At 43.7% G+C, this 20,501-nt stretch overlaps 1 protein-coding gene across 7 annotated transcripts in view; it reads left to right on the plus strand.

The window, feature by feature from the left end:
* AFF4 (ALF transcription elongation factor 4) overlaps positions 1-20,501 on the plus strand; it is a 110,753-nt gene that overhangs the window by 62,959 nt on the left and 27,293 nt on the right. For 5 of the 7 annotated variants that reach the window (XM_075900325.1, XM_075900328.1, XM_075900324.1 and 2 more), the window contains 7 exons: positions 7,718-7,754; positions 10,374-10,422; positions 14,654-14,674; positions 15,182-15,236; positions 16,339-16,376; positions 17,249-17,411; positions 18,000-18,914. In XM_075900325.1, coding sequence (XP_075756440.1) covers positions 7,718-7,754; positions 10,374-10,422; positions 14,654-14,674; positions 15,182-15,236; positions 16,339-16,376; positions 17,249-17,411; positions 18,000-18,914 — 1,278 coding nt within the window. The remainder of the gene's footprint in view (positions 1-7,717; positions 7,755-10,373; positions 10,423-14,653; positions 14,675-15,181; positions 15,237-16,338; positions 16,377-17,248; positions 17,412-17,999; positions 18,915-20,501) is intronic. The other 2 variants (XM_075900327.1, XM_075900326.1) reach the window with 2 other exon arrangements.

Raw genomic sequence — 20,501 nt, forward strand, 5'->3', positions numbered from 1 at the left:
GAGCTCTAACAAGCTATGGGAATCAAGGGAAACAAGAAAACTTTTTATAAATACATTGGAAGCAAGAGGTAGACCAAGGAGAGGGATAGGCCCACTGGTCAGGAGGGAGAAACAGTAACAGGAAACTTGGAAATGGCAGAGATGCTTAATGACTTCTCTGTTTTGGTCTTCACTGAGAAGTTTGAAGGAACGCCTAACATAGTGAATGCTAGTGGGAAAGGGGGTAGGTTTAGAAGATAAAATAAAAAAAGAACAAGTTAAAAATCACCTAGAAAAGTTAGATGCCTGCAAGCCACCAGGGCCTGATGAAATGCATCCTAGAATACTCAAGGAGCTGATAGCTAGAGGCTCAGATACCTCCTCTATCATCTTTGGAAAATCATGGGAGACAGGAGAGATTCCAGAAGACTGGAAAAGGACAAAAATAGTGCCCATTTATAAAAATGGAAATAAGAACAACCCAGGAAACTATAGACCAACTATAGTTTAACTTCTGTGCCAGGGAAGATGATGGAGCAAGTAATTAAGGAAATCATCTGTAAACACTTGTAAGGTGGCAGGGTGATACGGAACAGTCAGCACAGATTTGTAAAGAACAAATCATGTCAAACCAATCTGATAGCTTTCTTTGGTAGGATAATGAGTCTTGTGGATAAGGGAGAAGCGGTGGATGTGGTATACCTAGACTTTAGTAAGGCATTTGATACGGTCTTGCATGATATTCTTATCAATAAACTAGGCAAATACAACTTAGATGGGGCTACTATAAGGTGGGTGCATAACTGGCTGGATAACCATACTCAGAGAGTAGTTATTAAGTTTTCAATCCTGCTGGAAAGGTATAACAAGTGGGGTTGTGCAGGGATCTGTTTTGGGATCAGCTGTGTTCGATATCTTCATCAACGATTTAGATATTGGCATAGAAAGTACGCTTATTAAGTTTGCAGATGATACCAAGCTAGGAGGGGTAGCGACTGCTCTGGAGGATAGGGTCATAATTCAAAATGATTTGGACAAGTTGGAGAAATGGTCTGAGGTAAACGGGATGAAGTTTAATAAAGACAAACGTAAAGTGGTCCACTTAAGAAGGAACAATCAGTTTCACACACACAGAATGGGAAGCGACTGTCTAGGAAGTCGCACGGCAGAAAGGGATCTAGGGGTTATAATGGACCATAAGCTGAATGAGAGTCAGCAGTATAATACTGTTGCAAAAAAAGCAAACATGATTCTGGGATGCCTTAACAGGAGTGTCATGAGCAAGTCATGAGAAGTCATTCTTCTGCTCTACTCAGCACTGGTTAGGCCTTAGTTGGAGTAGTGTGTCTAGTTCTGGGCACCACATTTCAAGAAAGATGTGGAGAAATTGGAGAGGGTCCAGAGAAGAGCAACAAGAATGATTGAAGGTCTAGAAAACATGGCCTCTGAAGGAAGGCTGAAAGAATTGGGTTTGTTTAGTTTAGAAAAGAGAAGATTGAAGGGGGACATGATTGCAGTTTTCAGATTTCTAAAAGGGTGTCATGAGGAGGTAGAAAACTTGTTCATCTTGGTCTCTGGGGATAGAACGAGAAGCAATGGGCTTAAACTGCAGCAAGGGAGGTTTAGGTTGGACATTAGGAAAAAGTTCCTAACTGTCAGGAATAAATTGCCCAGGGAGGTTGTGGAATCCCCATCGCTGGAGATATTTAAGAGTAGGTTAGGGTATGTCTACACTTGCAGCCTAATTAAAACTAGGGCTGCAAATGTAGGCATTCAGAATTGCAAATCAAGCCCGGGATTTAAATATCCTGCGCTTGATTTGCACATTCCTGGCCGGGCGCCATTTTTAAAAATTTACAAGCCTGGACTAACTGCCCGTGTCTACACGTAGCAGGGAAACAGGCGTTCGAAATAAAGCCCTATTTCTAACTACCTGTTAAACCTCATTGCAGGAGGAACAACAGGTAGTTTGAAATAGGGCTTTATTTCGAACGCATGTTTCCCTGCCGTGTGTAGACACAGGCAGTTAGTCCGGGCTTGTAAATTTCAAAAAATGGCACCTGGCCGGGAACATGCAAATCAAGCGCAGGATATTTAAATCCCGGGCTTGATTTGCAATTCTGAATGCCTACATTTGCAGCCCTAGTTCGAATTAAGCTGCGATGTAGACATACCGTATGATAAATGTCTATCCGGGATGATCTAGACCAGTGGTCTCCAGCCTTTTTACACCCAAGATCACTTTTTAAGTCTCAGAACAGGTGAAGATCTACTGCCCCGCCCCTTCCTTGAAGCCCCGCCTACATTACATGAGGAAATCTAATGTAAATGTACTGCGCAGGTGCGCAGTTCAGAGAGGGCTCAAGAGCTACTCTTAGAGCCCCTTAGATCTACTGGTTGGTGATCACGGATCTAGACAGTATTTGGTCCTGCCACGAGGGCAGGGGACTGGGCTCGATGACCTCTCGAAGTCCCTTCCAGTCCTAGTATTCTGTGATTCTATGACTGCAATATTGTTCTGCTCCAAAATCAACGCACCATTAAAATGGATTGGGGCAGCCTGCTCCTCCCTTGGCACAGTTTCAGTATTCACAGACTCAGCAAATGTTACTGCATCAATAACCTTTGTAATGTTAACTGAAAAATCTTCAAAGTCATAAGAGCTAGACTTACATTTTGTAATGAAAGGTAAGATTTTTGGAGCATTGTGGACAGACTTGAGAGGAAAGTTACAGTCCATTGAATGAGCCAGTTTGACCCCTAATAGAGAATAGTGGATTTACAAGAATATTTCACTTGAAGTTTATTTTCATCAGTAATTTTTCTGTGTTCTTCTATTTCATTATTAATCTTTTATATCCCTTTTTTGTGGGGACCGTTGTTATCTTCTGTTATCTCCAAGATTAATGTAGTTGCCTTGTTACAGTGAAAATTACTAATATGGTTATCTAAAATAATCTGGTCTGGTCTTATGACAGTCCATGGACATCACCCATGTACCTGTGCTATCAGTACTTACACCCAAAGACCCATGTTCCCTGAAAATAGCAGAATAGGGGACCTGTTTGTCTTTGTGCATGGGTCTCCCAAACCTAGGGCCAGCCCTGCATCTGTCTTTCTCCTTTTCAACTATGTTCTTGTTTGCTCCTGTCCAGTGAGCTGAGAATTTACGAGTACAGATTGCACTTCTCTAGACTAGGACACTCTGATTTGGCAACATTTGTGGTCTGCAGGGCTGGTGGCTAAGAGCCCTGAGGGCCAGCAGGGCAAATGGGCTGCCAGCAACGAGCTGCCAGGAGGCTCAGCAGAAGTGGGGGGAGCTGGCTGGTGGCAGGGGGAAGCTGGCCAGGAGGGCAGCAGCTGGGTCAGGGCTGTGGAAGGGGGAGGTTGGGGTTGGGGGAGCCAGAAATGACCTCCCCTGGTCTGGCAAAATCCCTCAACTGAGGCCAGTGAGGTCCTGAGGATGGCGGACCAGGAAGGTCCAACCTGTATTAAACAATAATTCCTTGATTTACTTCCTGTAGATTTACTTCCTGTAGATTTAAATCCATAAATGAGTTTCATTATTTCATTATTACATTTTGGTAGTCACTTACCTTATCAGTGTAATGAAAGATTTAAAAATCTTGAACACTTTCATCCAAGCTTAATTAGTTGACTCATACAAAACTGGCAACTCAGCATTAATACTTAAAATCTTTTATTGTTAAGAGAAATAATTTTAAGTTTCATAATATTCAAACTAGTATGTAATAACCCCAACATGACTGAAGAAGAAATCTGTTTCTTTACAGAATGTTTTTCTCGATCTTGCAAACATGTAGCTATTTGGCTTTTGAGTATAGGTTGGAATCTCTGTTGTCTGGGACACACTGGTTCGGCAGGACCACAGATTTTGCTAGGAACAGAGCTGGTCTGGCTGGCAGCAGCCTGCAGGGCCAGTGTACTAAGGGCCGAGGAACCCCGGGAGCTGGCACGCTGGGCCAGGGAACCCCAGGAGCAGCTGCCATCCTGCCCTGCACATAGGGCTGGGTAGCAGAGCCTCAAGAATGGGCTGTGGGCAGTAGATCCAGGCAGGTGGGCTGAAGGTCGTCAGGCCTCTTGAGTTCTCCCAGGACAGAAACCAGGAGCGGAACCCCAATGAGATACTGGATGCCTGACACCCCCCCCCCCCCCCCGCCCCGGTCCGGCAAATTCTCTTGTTTGGGACCAGGGAGATTCAACCTCTATTTGACTTTCCTCCTAAGCATATATATGGAATAATTTGTTTGGGGGGGAGGGGAGAAGCTATATTAGATTACTTGGCCTTGCTGACATAAAAGAACCAAGAGAGGTCACATTTTTGAATCTTTTATCAGTCAGGATTATGTTTCTTAAACCAGCTTGCAGAAAAATCCATTTATGGCTTCTTCATGTCTTCTGACTTATAGCCAATTTTATTCCATGACAATGCATCTCAAATGTAGATTCTGTTTAATACTTTCTGCAGATCCAAAGCCTCTAATTTCCTCTGCCATGTACCCCCTGTCATTCTTGGCAGGAATATGTTCCAAGAATGAAGCAAGTTTGTGAGCCATGGGTTTGTTTAACCAGAAAACATAATGGAATGTGGAAAACAAAACAGAACAGTGGTTTATTTTAATCAAGATGTACTGTCCTAAGAGGACTTGACCTCTTCAGATATAGTACTTTCTTCACAAGTAATACACTGCTAGGTTTCACAGCATTCTACCTGTGTGTTAACACTTTGTATGTCTTTCATTCTGTACTACAAACTTAGACACTTCTATGGACTAATGTGTCATCTTAGATTGTTAGGGCAAGAACTGTCATCTTGGACGTGTCTAGCTGCATTAAATTTGACTTCCTCACAGGATTACCTTATTGATCTTTTTTCCGTAAGAAATCTGAGTAAAATTTTTGATGCAGTTTAGGACTCTAGTAACTGCTTGAGTCACTTTTGAAATGTGTATGTTTTGTCATTTGAGTTGAGGCCTGTGGTTACTGCTTCCACCTAAGGATGACTATAATACTCCAGTGTGAGTGTGAGGACACCAAGGGCAGGTGATAATATTTTACTAGGGGCCTCACCGGAAGGGGCGGAGCCTCAAGCAGAAGGGGCAGGGCCAGGCTATTTCCCTGCTTCCCCACCTACAGACTGATTGGTCTGGGGGTCGGAGAGCATGTGAAGTCTTTGCCCTGCTCCCTGATGGCACCCATGCCCCTGGTGGTGGAAGGAGACTTCACACACTCCCCCTTCTGCCTCTAGGCCAATCAGGACTTGGGGGCGGATGAGTGCACAAAGTCTCCTCCCGCCCTACCAGGAGTGTATGGTGCTTCTAAGCACTGTGCACTCCTTGCAGGGCGGGGAAAAGGTGGAGGAAACTTCGTGCACTCCCCCAGGCCACTCAGGGCTTGGGGGCAGGGGAGCACGCAAAGTGCCCCCCCGGGATTCCAGGATTGTGTGGTGCTTAAGTGCCACACGCTCCTTGCAGGATGGTGGAAACTTCATGTGCTTCCACCCGCTGCCAGATCCTAATTAGCCTGGGGGTAGGAGAGCAGCAGGGCTTTTGCTGGTTGGATCAACCTTCTTAAAAGGCTGGATCCAGCCTGAGAAGACCCTTTTGCCCACCCCGGTGCAGACAGACACAAACCACACAAAACAACTTAAAATCCAATTTTTTTTTTGTACAGGTGAAAGTTGCTCAGTTGAGAGTCTGAGACTGAATTCTGTTTTGCACAAAGCAAGTAGTATAGCAGCATTGTAAACTTGTGCCACGGACTACCTAGCTGTGACAGAGGAGGCATGGCTAAGGAATAGTAGAATGGTTTTGTTTCCAGGTTTAGTCAGATGTGACTTCTCTGAACATTAGCAGTGGCATTGATTATGGACCAGTTGTGCTCCTGTTCTGTTAGTAATGTGGTATTGAGGTCAGTGTCGTCATACATATTGTAGCCCAGTGTCTGAGAGTCTGTAACACTGAAATACTGGCTGTTCCCTCTGCGTGGCCCGTGCTGCATGGGGAGTGCGGGGCCAAAACAGCTGCTTGCTCCACTTGCTCCCCCGCGGTGGCCTGGCTGAGTGGCACAGAAGTCAGCTGAGCACCATAGCAGGAGGGGAAGGGGGGCGGGGCAGTGATGTGCGGTGTGACAGCAGCTACAGGCCCCGCCTCCTGGCTGTGAACGTCACCACCCTGCCCCTCTTTGCCTTCCGCCGTGGCGCTCGTCTGACTTCTGCGCTGCTCAGCTCGGCCGCCGCGGGGGAGCAAGTGGCATAAGCGGCCGTTTGGGCTCTGCGCTCCCCATGCAGCCCGGGGAGTGTGGAGCCCAAATGGCTGTTTGGGCTCCGCGGTCCCCTGAGTGAGAGGCGGGAAGGGGAGAAGAGACAGAGAGAGAGAGGCAGGAGATGGAGGAGAGCCGAGAGACAGAGGCGGGGAAGCAGTAGGAAGTGGAGGAGAGAGACGGAGCGAGAGACCGGAGGCTCAGGAGAGAAGACGGACGTGGAGGAGAGACCTGAAAATCCTGTCTTATGATGGGCTAATTGGCTAGTTTCAAATAGAACCCAACAATCCTCAACTGGCAACCACTGTTAGTCTTTGCTACTTGGGATATGTCTAAACTACATTCCTTTTTCAAAAGAGGGATATAAATTAGACACTTCAAAATTGCAAATGAAGTCGGGATTTGAGTTTCCTGTGCTTCATTTGCATAATTGCGTCATGGCGCTCTTTCGAAAAAGTGCTATTTCAAAAGTGAAACCGCAGTCTGGACACAGTTCTTTCGAAAATAGGAGCCTTTTTTGAAGGATCCTGTGTAGGGAATAATTCCGGACACACTGGGTGCAGGTGAAAACAAGCTGAGGTGTAAATGTTTTATTACACACTTGTCTCTCTCATTTTCAGCTATTTCATGTTTTTAGGGCCAGAGATGGATTTCCTTAAAACAAGATTTGGTCAGAAAAGACAACTATATACATATGGCAGTCTGCTTCCTGTACCTTTTCAATCAGATTTGCTTATTTAAGGGCTATAAAACAAGCTTTTGTTTTTTTTAAATTACATTTAGCTGGATTTTCTGGTGCCAGGATCTCTACTGCTGATGTCAGTCAGAATGACCCTGGCTTGATTTTGAAGGCTAGATTTCCATATAATTTAGGTAGATACTTTACAAAAGCGCACTTATCTAAAATGTGAGCATTACCAAGATTTTTACATCAATTAGGTGTTGAGTTGCATGAATAACTGAGGGGCTGGCATCAGATGGAAGCAGGGCAGGCCCAGGGAAGATCAGTCCCTGTGCTAAAACCATGTCCTTGGGCTTGGAATATTTTTTGGGATTGGTGCAGGGAATTGGGGCCTCAAGAAACAATCAAGTTCCTTCATTTATTGGTTTTGCTACACCACTCTGCTTTCAGATGGGTAGCAGTGTTAGTCTGTATAAGCAAAAATGAAGACTCTTGTGACACTATAAAGACTAACAAATTTATTTGGGCATAAGCTGTTGGGGACTGATACCCACTTCATGTGTCTCGTGAAGTGGGTTCCAGCCCATGAAAGCTTATGCCTGAATAAGTTTGTTAGTCTTTAAGGTGCCACAGGACTCCTCGTAATACTTCTACTTAAGTCCCAATACACTGCAGTCATTTAAATGAACAGGGGGCAAGATGATTCAACGTTACTTTAATCATTTGTTAAAATTCCCTTTTGAAATAATCTTATGTAATCTCTTATTCCCTTAGGAGTCTCAACAGTCCACTTTTGGCACTGGAGAGCAGAGTGAGTATTGAAAGTCGTTGGATATATTTTAAAGAGTGTCTGTAAGTCTATATGTTCAAAAACTCCTAAACAGTAAGAACTAGGGCCATTACATTTAGTATGCAGCTTCTTCTCCTAACATGAAGCAAGTTCAGGGCTTGGTTGTGCCTCCACAACCAGAAAAGGACTGTTTTCCATAGCATGCAGAGGGAGAGCCTCAGCCCCTTCAAGAAGCCATGGAGGGTGGCGAAGGTAGAGGAGTGAAACCCAAGGCCATGATAAAAGAAGCTGGGAGGGGCCCTCAGTTGCTTAGGGCCTCTTAATTTGTAAGGAAGGCTCTGTGCTGTAGTACATGAGGGGCCAGCAAATGAGGGGGGAACCTGCCTAGCACAGGAATCTTACTTATGTAGGACAACATTCAGAGCCCCTTCCTTAGCTGGTGTGGCTGCTCCTGTGATCACTCTGCAGTATGATTCTCCCTCCTAGCAGCCTCCTCCCTTTCCATATTATGGAAACTAATCCTATTCCAGGCAGAGCCAATTTTCCTCACATAACCAAACTAGGGATGTAAAATCCCATTTGAAAAGGTTTTTTTTAAACATTATGTGTAACTGGTTAACCAATCCGCTGGGCAGGGGCTGCTCTGGCTAGGCCAGGGGCAGGTTAACTCATTACTCAGGTAAGCGTTCAGGTAATGTGATGTGTATGTTTACTGAATAACCGGTTAACCCTTTACTTTCCTAAACCTGACCTTGCTTTAAGTTAGGATAAGAGGAAGCTGCATGCCACATTTGGTGGTCCTAAATCTTACTGTTTAGGAGAAGTTCTTGAACAAATGGATTTCTAGACAGATGGACAGACAGAGGCATATTTCTAAAATACATAGATTGATATCTTTTACAAGTCCTGTTATGTGAACTGAAGGGTAATGGTTAAACTTCACTGTGGTTTCTGGCTTCTAGAGAAAATACCTAGGCTATACCCAGTTACACTACTGTAATCCTCCAAAACATGTTTTCTCGCTAGATCTGACTGAAAATCACAGTGATAATTATATGTGAAAGCTCTATCTTCTGAAAGTCTGATGTCCAGCAAGGCAAATTGTGTGCAATAAAATATAAGCTTTTTTTAATAGCTGGAGACAGTAACCCGTCTGTACCATAGCTTGTCAGAGCTCTCCATGATATCCTTATTGAACATAATTCAAAACAAAGAATATGGTAATGTCAGGAACTCCAGGGTATGACTAAACATAGCCTGACTCTCCCCTACTATCAAAGTATTTTTCAGAATTTGAATAAAAGTAACATCATACCGCTCTTATTGAAATAAGTGTTTAATTTATTATGAGAATTACTGAAATGGATTATTTACGTATAGTGTAATGAGTGTCACAAACACACCTCATACAGCTGCACTTCCTACTCCAATCAGATTAAGGAATAACCAATCAGATTAAGTAGTAAAAGCAGAGGCTTATTCTTGTATATTGACAAGTAGCTTACTTGGAACACACAATGAAGAGAGGAATTAAAGAAACAGTGTCAAACTCCTAATTAGACAGGCCATATGCCATAGCAATAGTAGAAATCTAGAAATGCTTCATATAGAAATGGACTGTAAAATGGTGAGAAGCCAGCCTGATCAGACATTAGGAGTGATTCTCCACTCCTACAGGTTTCACTGGAAACCAAATTTATGACCACTTTAATTCCAACTCACATTGTGATGCTCTGGGCAGCCTGCCAGAAGTCAGGACTTTAAAGTGATGTACTTTGATCAAAATGATAGACTCCTTACTCACTACTGCAGAGCTAAGTAGGGATGATGCTGAAAGTAATGTTAACATGAAGCTGCCAGCTAAGTAACTCCATGTCTTTGCATGCAGAAAGCAGTACAATTTTTTTCTAGAACAGTATTCTTAACTGAGAGAAGGAAAACAGTTTCTTTCACAGCATTCAAAATAAATTAAACGTATTGCTTTCTTTAAAAACAAAAAAAAACCTGTGTTGTATATTCAGGTTATGTGGAAACAAAGAAAAAAAAACCATGTCTGGGCTGTGCCTACCAACTTGGGCTTTTGGGGCTTGGGCTCTGGCACTTTTTCATTGTTGTGTAGGTTTCCATGTTCAGTCTGTAGACCAAACTCTTGGACTCTGCAGGATGGGAGAAAACAGCCCTCCAAGCCTGAGTTGGTGGGAATGGGCCTGCTGGGTGTTTTTCTTTGTTGGTGCAGTTTCTTGCTATGCTAGCTTTTTCACCTCTGGATCTTCTAGTTCAAATTTAAGTCAGATGTTAGTGAAATAATTCTGTTAGTCCCAATCTGATTCATGTATAACTATCTCTAGCACGTAGAACTGTTCAGCATGATAGGCTCTGCTTAAGAGAACCATAAAAAAGGCATAGAAAGGCTGTATTGCATGTCAGGAGTGAGGTGCATTGATTGAACTGTGGGGGAAGTTTTCATAACACTTGCTTGCACCATATCAGATAAACCAGTTTGTCCTCCATTCCTCAAGTACTAAATTCACTCCACCATTTTTGCTTCCAAATTAGTCTAGGATTTTTCTCTTGTAACTTTGAAGAGTCTTATTTTGCTGCTAAGTTGTAATAAGGAGTGTGCTACTCTGTTTTTTCCAGAAAGATACAATCCTCAATCAAAAACGTCCAATGGTCATCAATCCAAATCGTAAGTTGTTCATAGGAAAGAATTAGAACATCTTCTCCAATACTTTCCAAACTACTATTGTCTGAAGTGTTAACGGATTTTAGCCCGTTAAGATGACAATAACCTTTTCTCACTGTTTAAAGTGGACACAGCAGTTCTTAGTAGTATATTAATTCTTGTTTATTACCAGAAAATGGCTACCAAACTCAAGTGAAAAGGACACTTTTCAAGATAGTAGACATAAAATTATTGTACACAAGAACACATGTATGCATGGTGCTTTCCTCCCCTCCTTTTTTGTGGTATGTTAGCAGGATATTTATATAAAATGTATATTCTTGGGATTGATTATGTTTATGTGTTTTGATGAGAATGGGGAGGGCAGGTTAGGGTAGAGGGACCTTTTAAATAAACGTTCATAGTTAGAGAAATCCAGTTGATCAGGTTGTGAAGTTATGATGTACTTTGTGCTGCTTTATTTTTATTAATCGAATGAAGGGTATATCTGCACTGCTGGCCAAAATCGAGTTAAGATACGCAATTTCACCTGGGTTAATTGCATAGCTGAAGCTGAAGTAGCTTAACTCTGCTTTTGGCACTGTCTTGACAGCAGGCAGTCGAAGGAAGAACAGTCTTCCTTTGACTTCCCTTCTTCCTTATGAAATGAGGGTTACAAAAATAGGAGTAAGAAGCCTGTTTTGAAATTATTTAGAAATAATGGGCTTGCTGTGTAGACGCACACTTGGTTATTTCGACATGCAGTGTAGACATAGCCTAAGGTGCCACAGGACTACTTGTTTTTAAAAATGGTTTGGGGAGCTCTGATCTGTATTCAGATGATACAGCATAGAATATGCCTAAGGATGCTTAAGTTTGGGGCCCTGGCTTCTGCTTGAATACCAAGCATCTATTAGGGATGTAAAGGAGTGGTAGACTAGTCAATTACCCGATAAGCATAGGCTTTTCAGGTAGTCAGCTACTTGCTACCTCTGTATCAGAGGCAGCAAGTGGGGGAAGCAAGAGCTGGTGCTGGGGAGAGCCGGCTTAAAATTCAGTTTCCCCTAGCACCACCTCCATGGTGCGTGCCCTCCCCCCATCCCTTGCTGCCTCTAATATCAGAGGAGGTGGGAAGTCCCAGCTGGGGGATTGGGATCAGCAATCCCTGTCAGGTGTGTGTGCGCGTGTGCGTGCATGTGTGCGCCCTGGCTCCTTCTGTATTTAAATTGGAGACCCACAGTAGGGTTTGGTTCCACACCCAGCGTGAGCCAGGACTGAGCCAGGCTGCCTATTGACAAATTGAGTAGTCAATAAAAATTTTATTGAGTACTCAATTAGTTAAATACCCATCTCTTAACATCCCTAACACGTTGACACGAATGTGCAGGGCTTGACAAATCAGACAATCTACTTGCCTGTGACGAGTAGATTTTAGCCTGGTGCGGCCGCGCAGCGTGGTCACCGCATGCGCAGCGTGCACTTCCATGCAGCTGGCAAGCGGCTTGGGCAAGCCCTGCGAATGTGGTAAAATATTGCAGAACATGGAGACCAAAAGATACACTTCATCTGTCTACTATACAACCAAAAAAATCAGTGAAACTAGAAGCTTCTTGATTAGTTTTTTTTCCCTCATAAATTTTCCTCAAATGTATTCTGTTCCGAATGAACCAGTTGGGTGAAAATTTGGCATCTTCTGTTCAAAGGTTAATAGTCCCTAGAAAACACAAATATGAGTACCAACTAAGTTTAGTGGCTGTCTGTATATTACTTTTGGGGATATTCTGCACAACAAAACTTAAATTCTGCACATAATATTTTAAAGTTCAACAAATTTTATTTGTCAAAATAACACTATGTAATCATGCCAGTTTCAGTTGTTTTGGTAATTTATTTCAAAATACTTCTCCGTATATTTGTCTAACAATATAGCAGTGGTTCTTAACCGCTTGGGGGCCGGAGCTGGGGTTAACTGCTCCCGCCACGGCTGTTGGGAGATGGCCAACCAGCCATGCAAGAGTGTTTTGCTGCACAGCAGGAGGGCCACTCAGAGCCTGGCACTCAACCTTAGAGCAGCCATGACCCAGTCAGCAGCACTCAGCTGGCGGCTGGGAGGCAGCACAAGGCAGGGGGAAGGGGACGGGGGGGAGCAAGCACTTGGGGCTCCAGGACTGGCGGACTCTGAGGTGGGGGGCTGATAATGGGGAGCTGGCAGTGGGGGGCCTCTGTGAAGGTATGGTACAGTGGACTCTGGAAACAGGAGGCTGGCACGGGGGGAGGTATGGTGGTCAGAGGCTCTAAGGGATGGGGGGTTTGCACTGAGGCATTTGGGATGGGAGGCTAGAAGAGGGGGGCTTCTGAGGGCAGGGGGCTGGCACGGGGGGGGGTTGGGTGCAGGGGACTCTGGGGTCAGTGGCTGGCACTGGAGGACTCTGGGGGCTGTGGCTTTTTGTGGATGGGCAACATTTTATTTGCATATTCATTATACAAATAATGAATATGCAAATAGGCAAATAAAATGTTGCTGGTCCGCCTAAAGTTTGTGAATGGGTTTGCCAGTCCTCAGTATAAAAACAGGTTGGAAATCACTGTAATACAAGCATACAAATATTACCTTAGGAGTAGAGTGTTTTAAAACCCCTTAAGATAACACAACCCCTGTTTCTCTGCCCCCTTTCCTCCCAGAGCCGAGCCAAAGACAAGACATCTGTAACCTCTCCCTTGACCCCTTTCCCTCCACGGAGCCCAGATACCAGTACCATGTTTTTTTCTTGAGCCTAGCCATGCCCCCCCCCCTCCAACTCAGACACTCACAAGCCTTCCCACCCCACTTCCAGAGAGAAACAGTCTGATGCTTGGTCCTAGGCTGACCCAGTTTCCTCTGTGCTGCCCTCTTCTTCCTCAGGGCTAGCTGGGAAACTGCAGCTGCCCAGGATTCCTCTGGCTCAGGGCCACTCAACTTTGGAAGCCTTGGGGACCACAATGATACTTACAACACATACCAAGGGCCACAACTTAAGCGTGGTTGCATATATATGCAAATAGCTTTTTTCACACAATGCCCCAGTACTCCTGGCACCTCCTCCCTGGGGGCTAGAAACACAGACACCCTGTATCTGTCTGTTCCAGCCTGTCTGCTTGCATTTTTCAGTGCTCACCCCACCTGGGAGATGCCTAGTCGTTGTGAAGTGTGTTCCCAGTGGAGGCCATGTTCAAAGGATCCTATGCACGGGCTACGTGTTGACCCCTGCGTAAACACAAATTGCACTGCAGGCCGCAAACAAACAGGCCTCGGGCTGCATGTAGAGTAGACCTTCTCTAGTTTCTTCCCATACTCTCCTGCTCTCCAGCAGTGTCTTCTACTTGTGAGCCAGTCTCTGCCAGTTTCAGCAGCCCCTAGTAGCAGCTAGCAGCACTGCAGGCCATTTCTCTGAGGGAGAAGTAAAGCAGGGTTCTGTAGTATTTTATTATTGAGACAACTGTGTCAAATTTGATCATTTTATAAGTATGCATTTACCCTGGAAAGTTGGTCTCTTAGAGTTGCCCTGGGTTAGGTCTTGCTTACGCATCATCGTAAATAGATAGTTTGCAAAGCAGGTTTTGCCCTCGATTATAGCAGTTCAGTTGTAAAGTCTTCAGTTAGCAGTTGTTTTACTGTGTAAGCAGAAATAGAACCCCCCCCCTTTTTTCCCCTCGCATGCCTGTCCAGTCAAGTCCTAACAGGAGTAAAAAAGCAGTAGTCTCTCCACCCACCTCTGAAAAACCTGATTGTGTCTCTGATGTGACTAGATAAAAGATGCTTACCTACACAAAATATAAGAGCTAACAGAAGATTGCACCTTTCCTTTGATGCCATAATATTATTCCAGCAATGCTATAATTATGGTTGCAGTTGGTATTTTAGTGGGTACAAAAATCACCTGTGGGGGTATTGGAACAATGTCTACAACTGGGGAGTCTGCAGAGATCTGTGGTAATTTCTGGGAACAAACCTCTCCCCTCCCCCACACACTAGATTCAAATGTGGATGAGAACTTGTGTTTATTGCAGTGAACTTTATACTGTCTGAAGTTAAATGATGGGACAAGATTGCACTTTGTGTAATCAGTAAGCTTATTCTTTTGGGGTGCCTTTTTTGGGGAAAAGATACTTTGGGGATTAGACCCAAGAGGTTAGAATGTTAGGATGTTCATTAAAACAGCCATACTTAAAATACCCGCTTGAGAAACTTTAACTCTTTCTTGTTTTCTTCCTCCAGATGTGAATCAAACCAAACAGAGTAAGATACTGTTTTTATATATCCTAATGCCTTTCATTGCAAAAATAAAGCAAAAAATAACAAATACTCTCATAAATGTTATTTTGTAGTATTCAGACATTATGCTAGGTTTTTGAAATAAATTTAGATATGTATATTGAAACATATCTTTTATGACAACAGTGAAATTCAACATGATAGATTTTCAAGTGTCACTTTTTAACTTTCTTAATTCTGTTGAAATTATACTCTTGATCATTTGCATTTAGGAAGGCAACCCTGAAAATAGTAGTTTCACCTTTCACACTGAAATTATTATTTTTGTAGCAGGGGTTCTTATAGTTCAACATTGAACATGTTAATATTGAGTTCTGTAAGCAATGCAACACACTCTGTAAACAAGGTAAATTCTTAGTGGCATTTTAGATCAATTTATAGCTGAACACTACTTTGGATTTAACTATCAGAGTATATGAAAAACTTATTCTTTCTTTCGTTCTTTCTGTTTCTTTCTTCTTTTTCACTTAGTATGTTAAAAGATGACCTAAAACTCAGCAGCAGTGAAGACAGTGAAGGTGAACAGGTATGTACCACTAATACTAAAGATTTAGAAAAATTCAGAAGACACAACTGAAGTGTTCAATATTATGTTTCTATTTTAGAAACCTGCAGTGCTTGGCTAGTTGCAAATTGAATACTTGTCAGTAAGAATTAAAGCAAGATCTTTCAAATTAACTTTGTAATAGTACAGAATAATTTTTTTTGAATATATAACCACTTGTGGGAGTCTTTGCTTTTGGTTTTACTTCAGATGTCCAGATCTTATGGTTTATCAATTTTATATTGCCTTTTCATCAACATAAAATGGAGCAGTGTACTCAGGAAATATAAACTTAGTGACAAGGACACAGACACACACACACCTGGCCTTTTAAGGATGTGGTAGTTTTTCCAAATAATATATGACATACATTTTTCCAACCAATAGTCTGGGATTGGTTGTTGTCTAATACATGTACACATTTCCTTTTTCTGTTACTACTTCTATAGTAGCATCGTCACTCTAGTTGGGAAAATTTAATCTCCCTTAGTTGATAGGAACTCTCTCTAATACAAATTGTACTGTCTTCAGAAATGATTTTATAACCAAGATGGTGGTGGTATCCCATTCAGTATCCCAGCTTTATTTTCCGTTTTAATTTCCAATCCCAGTCTTGATCCTTCTGATCTAGATAATGCTGATGAGGCATTATGCAAAATGCCTCGAATGCATGGAATAGCACCTTCTGTTACTTTGGGCAATTGAGGAATAACATTGATAGACCCAAGTTGTAACCAGTCCTCACACAGAAAGTTGAATGACACAGAATGATGAGCAGAGTGTAATTGGAATTTAGATTAAAACCATAGTAGAATGTGAAAAAATCTGGGGAAGATCTTGACTTTGTCATTTAGTTGCTACATGTTTTTGGGCAAATAATTTAATTTGCCTGTTACAGTCTCTGAGGATATCTGCTTTTGTAAACAACTGCAGTTTGCTCAGATGAGAGAGGCCATACCTGCAAAGTTGGTCTTGAGGAAGGCGTATTGGAGCTCTGTTTTTGTTATAGGCTCCATGTACACGCAACACAAATGTAATTTTAGAAGCTTCTTCCTAACCTTGGTTTTATTCTTTTAAATTACAGGATTCTGATAAGATCGTGCCAAGGAGCACACCTGGAAGGTAGGCATTCATAGCTGATTTTTGACCGTTCATGGCAAGTAAAGTACAGTAAAACCTGTGCTATCTGGAGCTTAAGCATCTGGAAAACTGTGGAAACCGGCACATTTCTGATGCTGGGAAAAGCAAAAAAAAAAAAAAAAAGAAAAGAAAAGAAACTGGCCCTTCAAGTGTCAGGCCGCTCTTCAGACAAGTGTGCAGCACATACCTGGGAGAGGGGTGAACAGCTGGAAGCAAGCATGCATCTCGGCTTCCTCTGTGGATCCTGGCACTCCCAGCAGGCCGGCCAGCCCTCCCGTGGGCGCCCCCCCATCTCCACCCCCAAGCTTCCACATTCCCCCACACCAGGCTGCATCATGCCCTCCCCCTCCCACTCCCTGCTGCTCGTGGCCCCCTCTAGTAGGCCACATCCCAGCCCCTGCACGGCTCCCATGGTTCCCTCCTATAGGCCCTGCACGGCTCCTCCCCCATCCCTCAGATAACCAGAATTTTTAGGTTACCGGCATGCCAGATAACACAGGTTTTACTGTAATTACATTTGAGCAGATGAGTGTTCCTAATTTGATCTGACCATTCTAAAATTCCATGTCTCACACAGTAGAGTGCTGACTTGTAACCACATGAAGTTATTAGAACTTGATCGGTGGTTAAAGAGCATTTCCCCTCCAAGTAACTACTTAACAGCTTGGAAAAAAATAATAATTGGTTTTCTAAGACTTTCCCATTTCCTAAATTATTTGCTGTTATCAATTATGTAGAATTTACTGTTAGATAATTAAGAAGTGAACCTGTTTAATTTTTACTCTGCAGAAAATTACTATGAAATTTGTGTGCCTTACACAGTCTTGATGTTTTTACTTTTTTGTCTTCCCCAGTAATTCTGAACCATCCCAGCATAATAGTGAAGGAGCAGATAATTCCAGGGATGACTCAAGCAGCCATAGTGGATCTGAAAGTAGTTCTGGATCTGATTCTGAAAGTGAAAGTAGTTCCAGTGACAGTGAGGCTAATGAGCCATCCCAGTGTGCCTCTCCAGAGGTAGGCTTTGTTATCTGGTTTGAGTACTAATCCATCTAATCCAGTTTTGATTAAGAATACAGCGATAGTTTGAGAATATGCTAAATAAAGCATAAAATTGAGAAAACATTGTGGAATGCTTTTCAGCAGCAGTTTGTCGAATATGCTAAATGAACTGTTTAAAAACCCACACTTTTAGTGCTTGGCTTTGACATGTATCTCATGCCACTTGACTCTGAAAATTTGAGTCTGAGTTACTCATAGTAATATTACAAAACTGAAAAGGTAGCTTAAAGCATAGTATGCACTAACTTTCATTTAGTCATTGATATGTCTGGTATATCACACAATTATGGGTGCAGTGATTGGACCAATAACATCTACTGTGGCTCCTCTCATTCACTGCCAACAGTTGTTGGTCAATGCTCTGTGTTAGCCTCACCACAGTGAAGGTACAGGAGCTGTGATTTACACACTATATTCTAACACATCATACTGAATTCACTAGTGACTTGGCTGTTCCTTTGGTGTATAGCAAAACATTGCAGCCCTCGGAGGGAGACTGAGGAACAAAATGTACAGTGTTTAATACTCTTTCCTCTTTTTTAGCCTGAGCCACCATCAACGAACAAATGGCAGCTTGACAACTGGTTGAACAAAGTGAATCCACATAAAGTGTCACCAGCTTCTTCTGTGGACAGTAATATCCCATCTTCACAAGGTTACAAAAAAGATGGCCGAGATCAGAGCACTGGGAATGGGTATACAGATCAAAGTGGATCTAAGGAATCTATTTCCTCCATTCCAGGGCGAGATTCCAAAACTACCCAAAAAGGATCGGAGAGCAGTCGTGGCAGGCAGAAGTCACCTGCACAGGGTGATAGCACAGTACAGAGGAGGACAGTTGGTAAAAAGCAGCCCAAAAAGGCAGACAAGGCAGCTGTTGAAGAGCCAAGAGGAGGGCTGAAAATAGAAAGCGAAACACCAGTGGACATGCCAACAAATATGCCCTCAAATAGGCATAAAGCAGCCACAAAGGGCTCTAGAAAACCCAACATAAAGAAGGAGCCCAAATCATCCCCTCGTCCTTCAGCAGAAAAAAAGAAATATAAGGCTTCAAGCAAACCTTCCCAGAAATCCAGGGAATTCATAGAAACTGATACCTCATCCTCTGATTCTGATGAAAATGAGAGCCTGCCTCCTTCATCACAAACCCCCAAATACTCTGAGAGCAATAGGACTCCTGTTAAATCTTCCATGGAGGAGGATGACAGCTTTTTTCGGCAAAGAATGTTCTCTCCTATGGAAGAGAAGGAACTTCTTTCACCACTAAGTGATCCAGATGAACGGTACCCACTTATCGTGAAGATTGACCTGAGCCTCTTATCAAGAATACCAGGGAAGCCTTACAAGGACATAGACCCACCCAAAGCAGAGAAGAAAAGTGCACCAGAGAAGCATACAAGAGAGTCCCAAAAACCAGCGTCAGACAAAAATTCCACCAAGGGCAAAAGGAAGCATAAGGTAAGTGATCAATTGAGAGAAGTTTGATTTGAGACTAGATAAGTTTTCAATCTGTTGATGGTTTGCTACTGAGTTAAGTTAGATAGCCCAGTGGGGAAGGATGCTTAGTCTTAGTCACTCCTCTGACCAATTAAAAAGTGGTACTGTCTCTTTTGAAGAGACTCTGTCTAGGCCAGTGGTCCCCAACCTTTTGGGATTGCTGGGTGCCCGGGGGTGGGGGCCGCGCATGTGCCACGCACCCAGGTTTCAAGAATGGTTCGGGCAGCTCTGGTCACTAGGTAGGTGCACATAAGTGCCCCGGCGGGCGCCACGGAACCTGCGGGCACCACATTGGGGACCACTGGTCTAGGCTGTCTTCACCAGAAGGATGATTGGTGAGGTTAAAACAGGAGACTGGGTTCCTGGGACTTTAGAGCCAGATGAGGGAGGATTGAAGCATGTGTGACGTGATAAAGATTGTAACTCTCATTGCTCACAATGGAATTTATGCTGTGACATTTAGACTCTTATTGTAGTGGTATCATTGGATATAGAGGTGGGTAAATAGCTTTTTCTTAGTGACACCAACACTGGCTCTGTTTAAATCAACAGATAGCCAAAAACTCTTCTTATGCTGAGCTCTGCCCGGTAATGCTTCTTATTACTAAGAAAATGCAGGGCTCTTTGGTAGGAGTGTGGACTGAATGATTAATTAGTTTATCCACCTCTGACTCCTGCAATTCTAAGAAATCATCCATGACTATAGAAACTGAGAAGCCCTGATTTGGAGCCATAAGGGTATGTCTATACTACACTTAAACAGCAGCAGCTGGCCTCTATTGGCTCATTTGGGCGGTTGGGCTATGAGCCTGTTGAACTATGGTATTCAAGCTGGAGACTGGGCTGTTACCCTCCCTCCTGGTGGAGACCCAGAAAGCACCTTGCTCTGCCCCTACACCAGAGGTGGACAATATAAAAATGGCAGACCGCAGGGTTAGAGCCTGGCTGGCTACTGCTGCTATGTTTACCTGTGGCTCTGCAGGTAACAGAGGATCACAGTTCTCATTGGCCATCGAAAGTGAAACCGCTGTCTAGATGCAGTTCTTTTGGGGAAAAAAAAAAACCCTTTTTCGAAAGATCCAGTACTCTAGAAACTCTGGACAGCGGTTTCACTTTCGAAATACCCTTTTCCGAAAGATTGCAGTGACTCGATTATGCAAATGAAGCACAGGATATTTACAGTAAACTTTCGATAATCCGGCACCTTTAGGACCCAGGGGGTGCCGGATTATCAGATTTGCCGGACTATCGGAAGGGGGGGGGGCTATGAGAGGTCTGGGGTGGGGGGGATGCCCCCCCTTCCAATAGTCCGGCTCTGCCCCAGGCGTCCCTGATTCAGCCGCTGCTGGTCAGTTTCAGCAGCGGCTGAATCGGGGACGCCTGCAGCAGAGCAGCTGGAGTGCTGCCAGGTTGGTCCTTGGCGCTACTGGACCAACCCGGCAGCACTCCAGCTGCTCTATCTCAGGCGTCCCCAAGTCAGCTGCTGCTGAAACTGATCAGCGGCTGACTCCAGGAACCCCGGGGCAGAGCAGCTCTGCCTCAGGCTTC

Source organism: Pelodiscus sinensis, chromosome 17, assembly GCF_049634645.1.
Source record: "Pelodiscus sinensis isolate JC-2024 chromosome 17, ASM4963464v1, whole genome shotgun sequence".
NCBI classification, from domain to species: Eukaryota; Metazoa; Chordata; order Testudines; family Trionychidae; genus Pelodiscus; species Pelodiscus sinensis.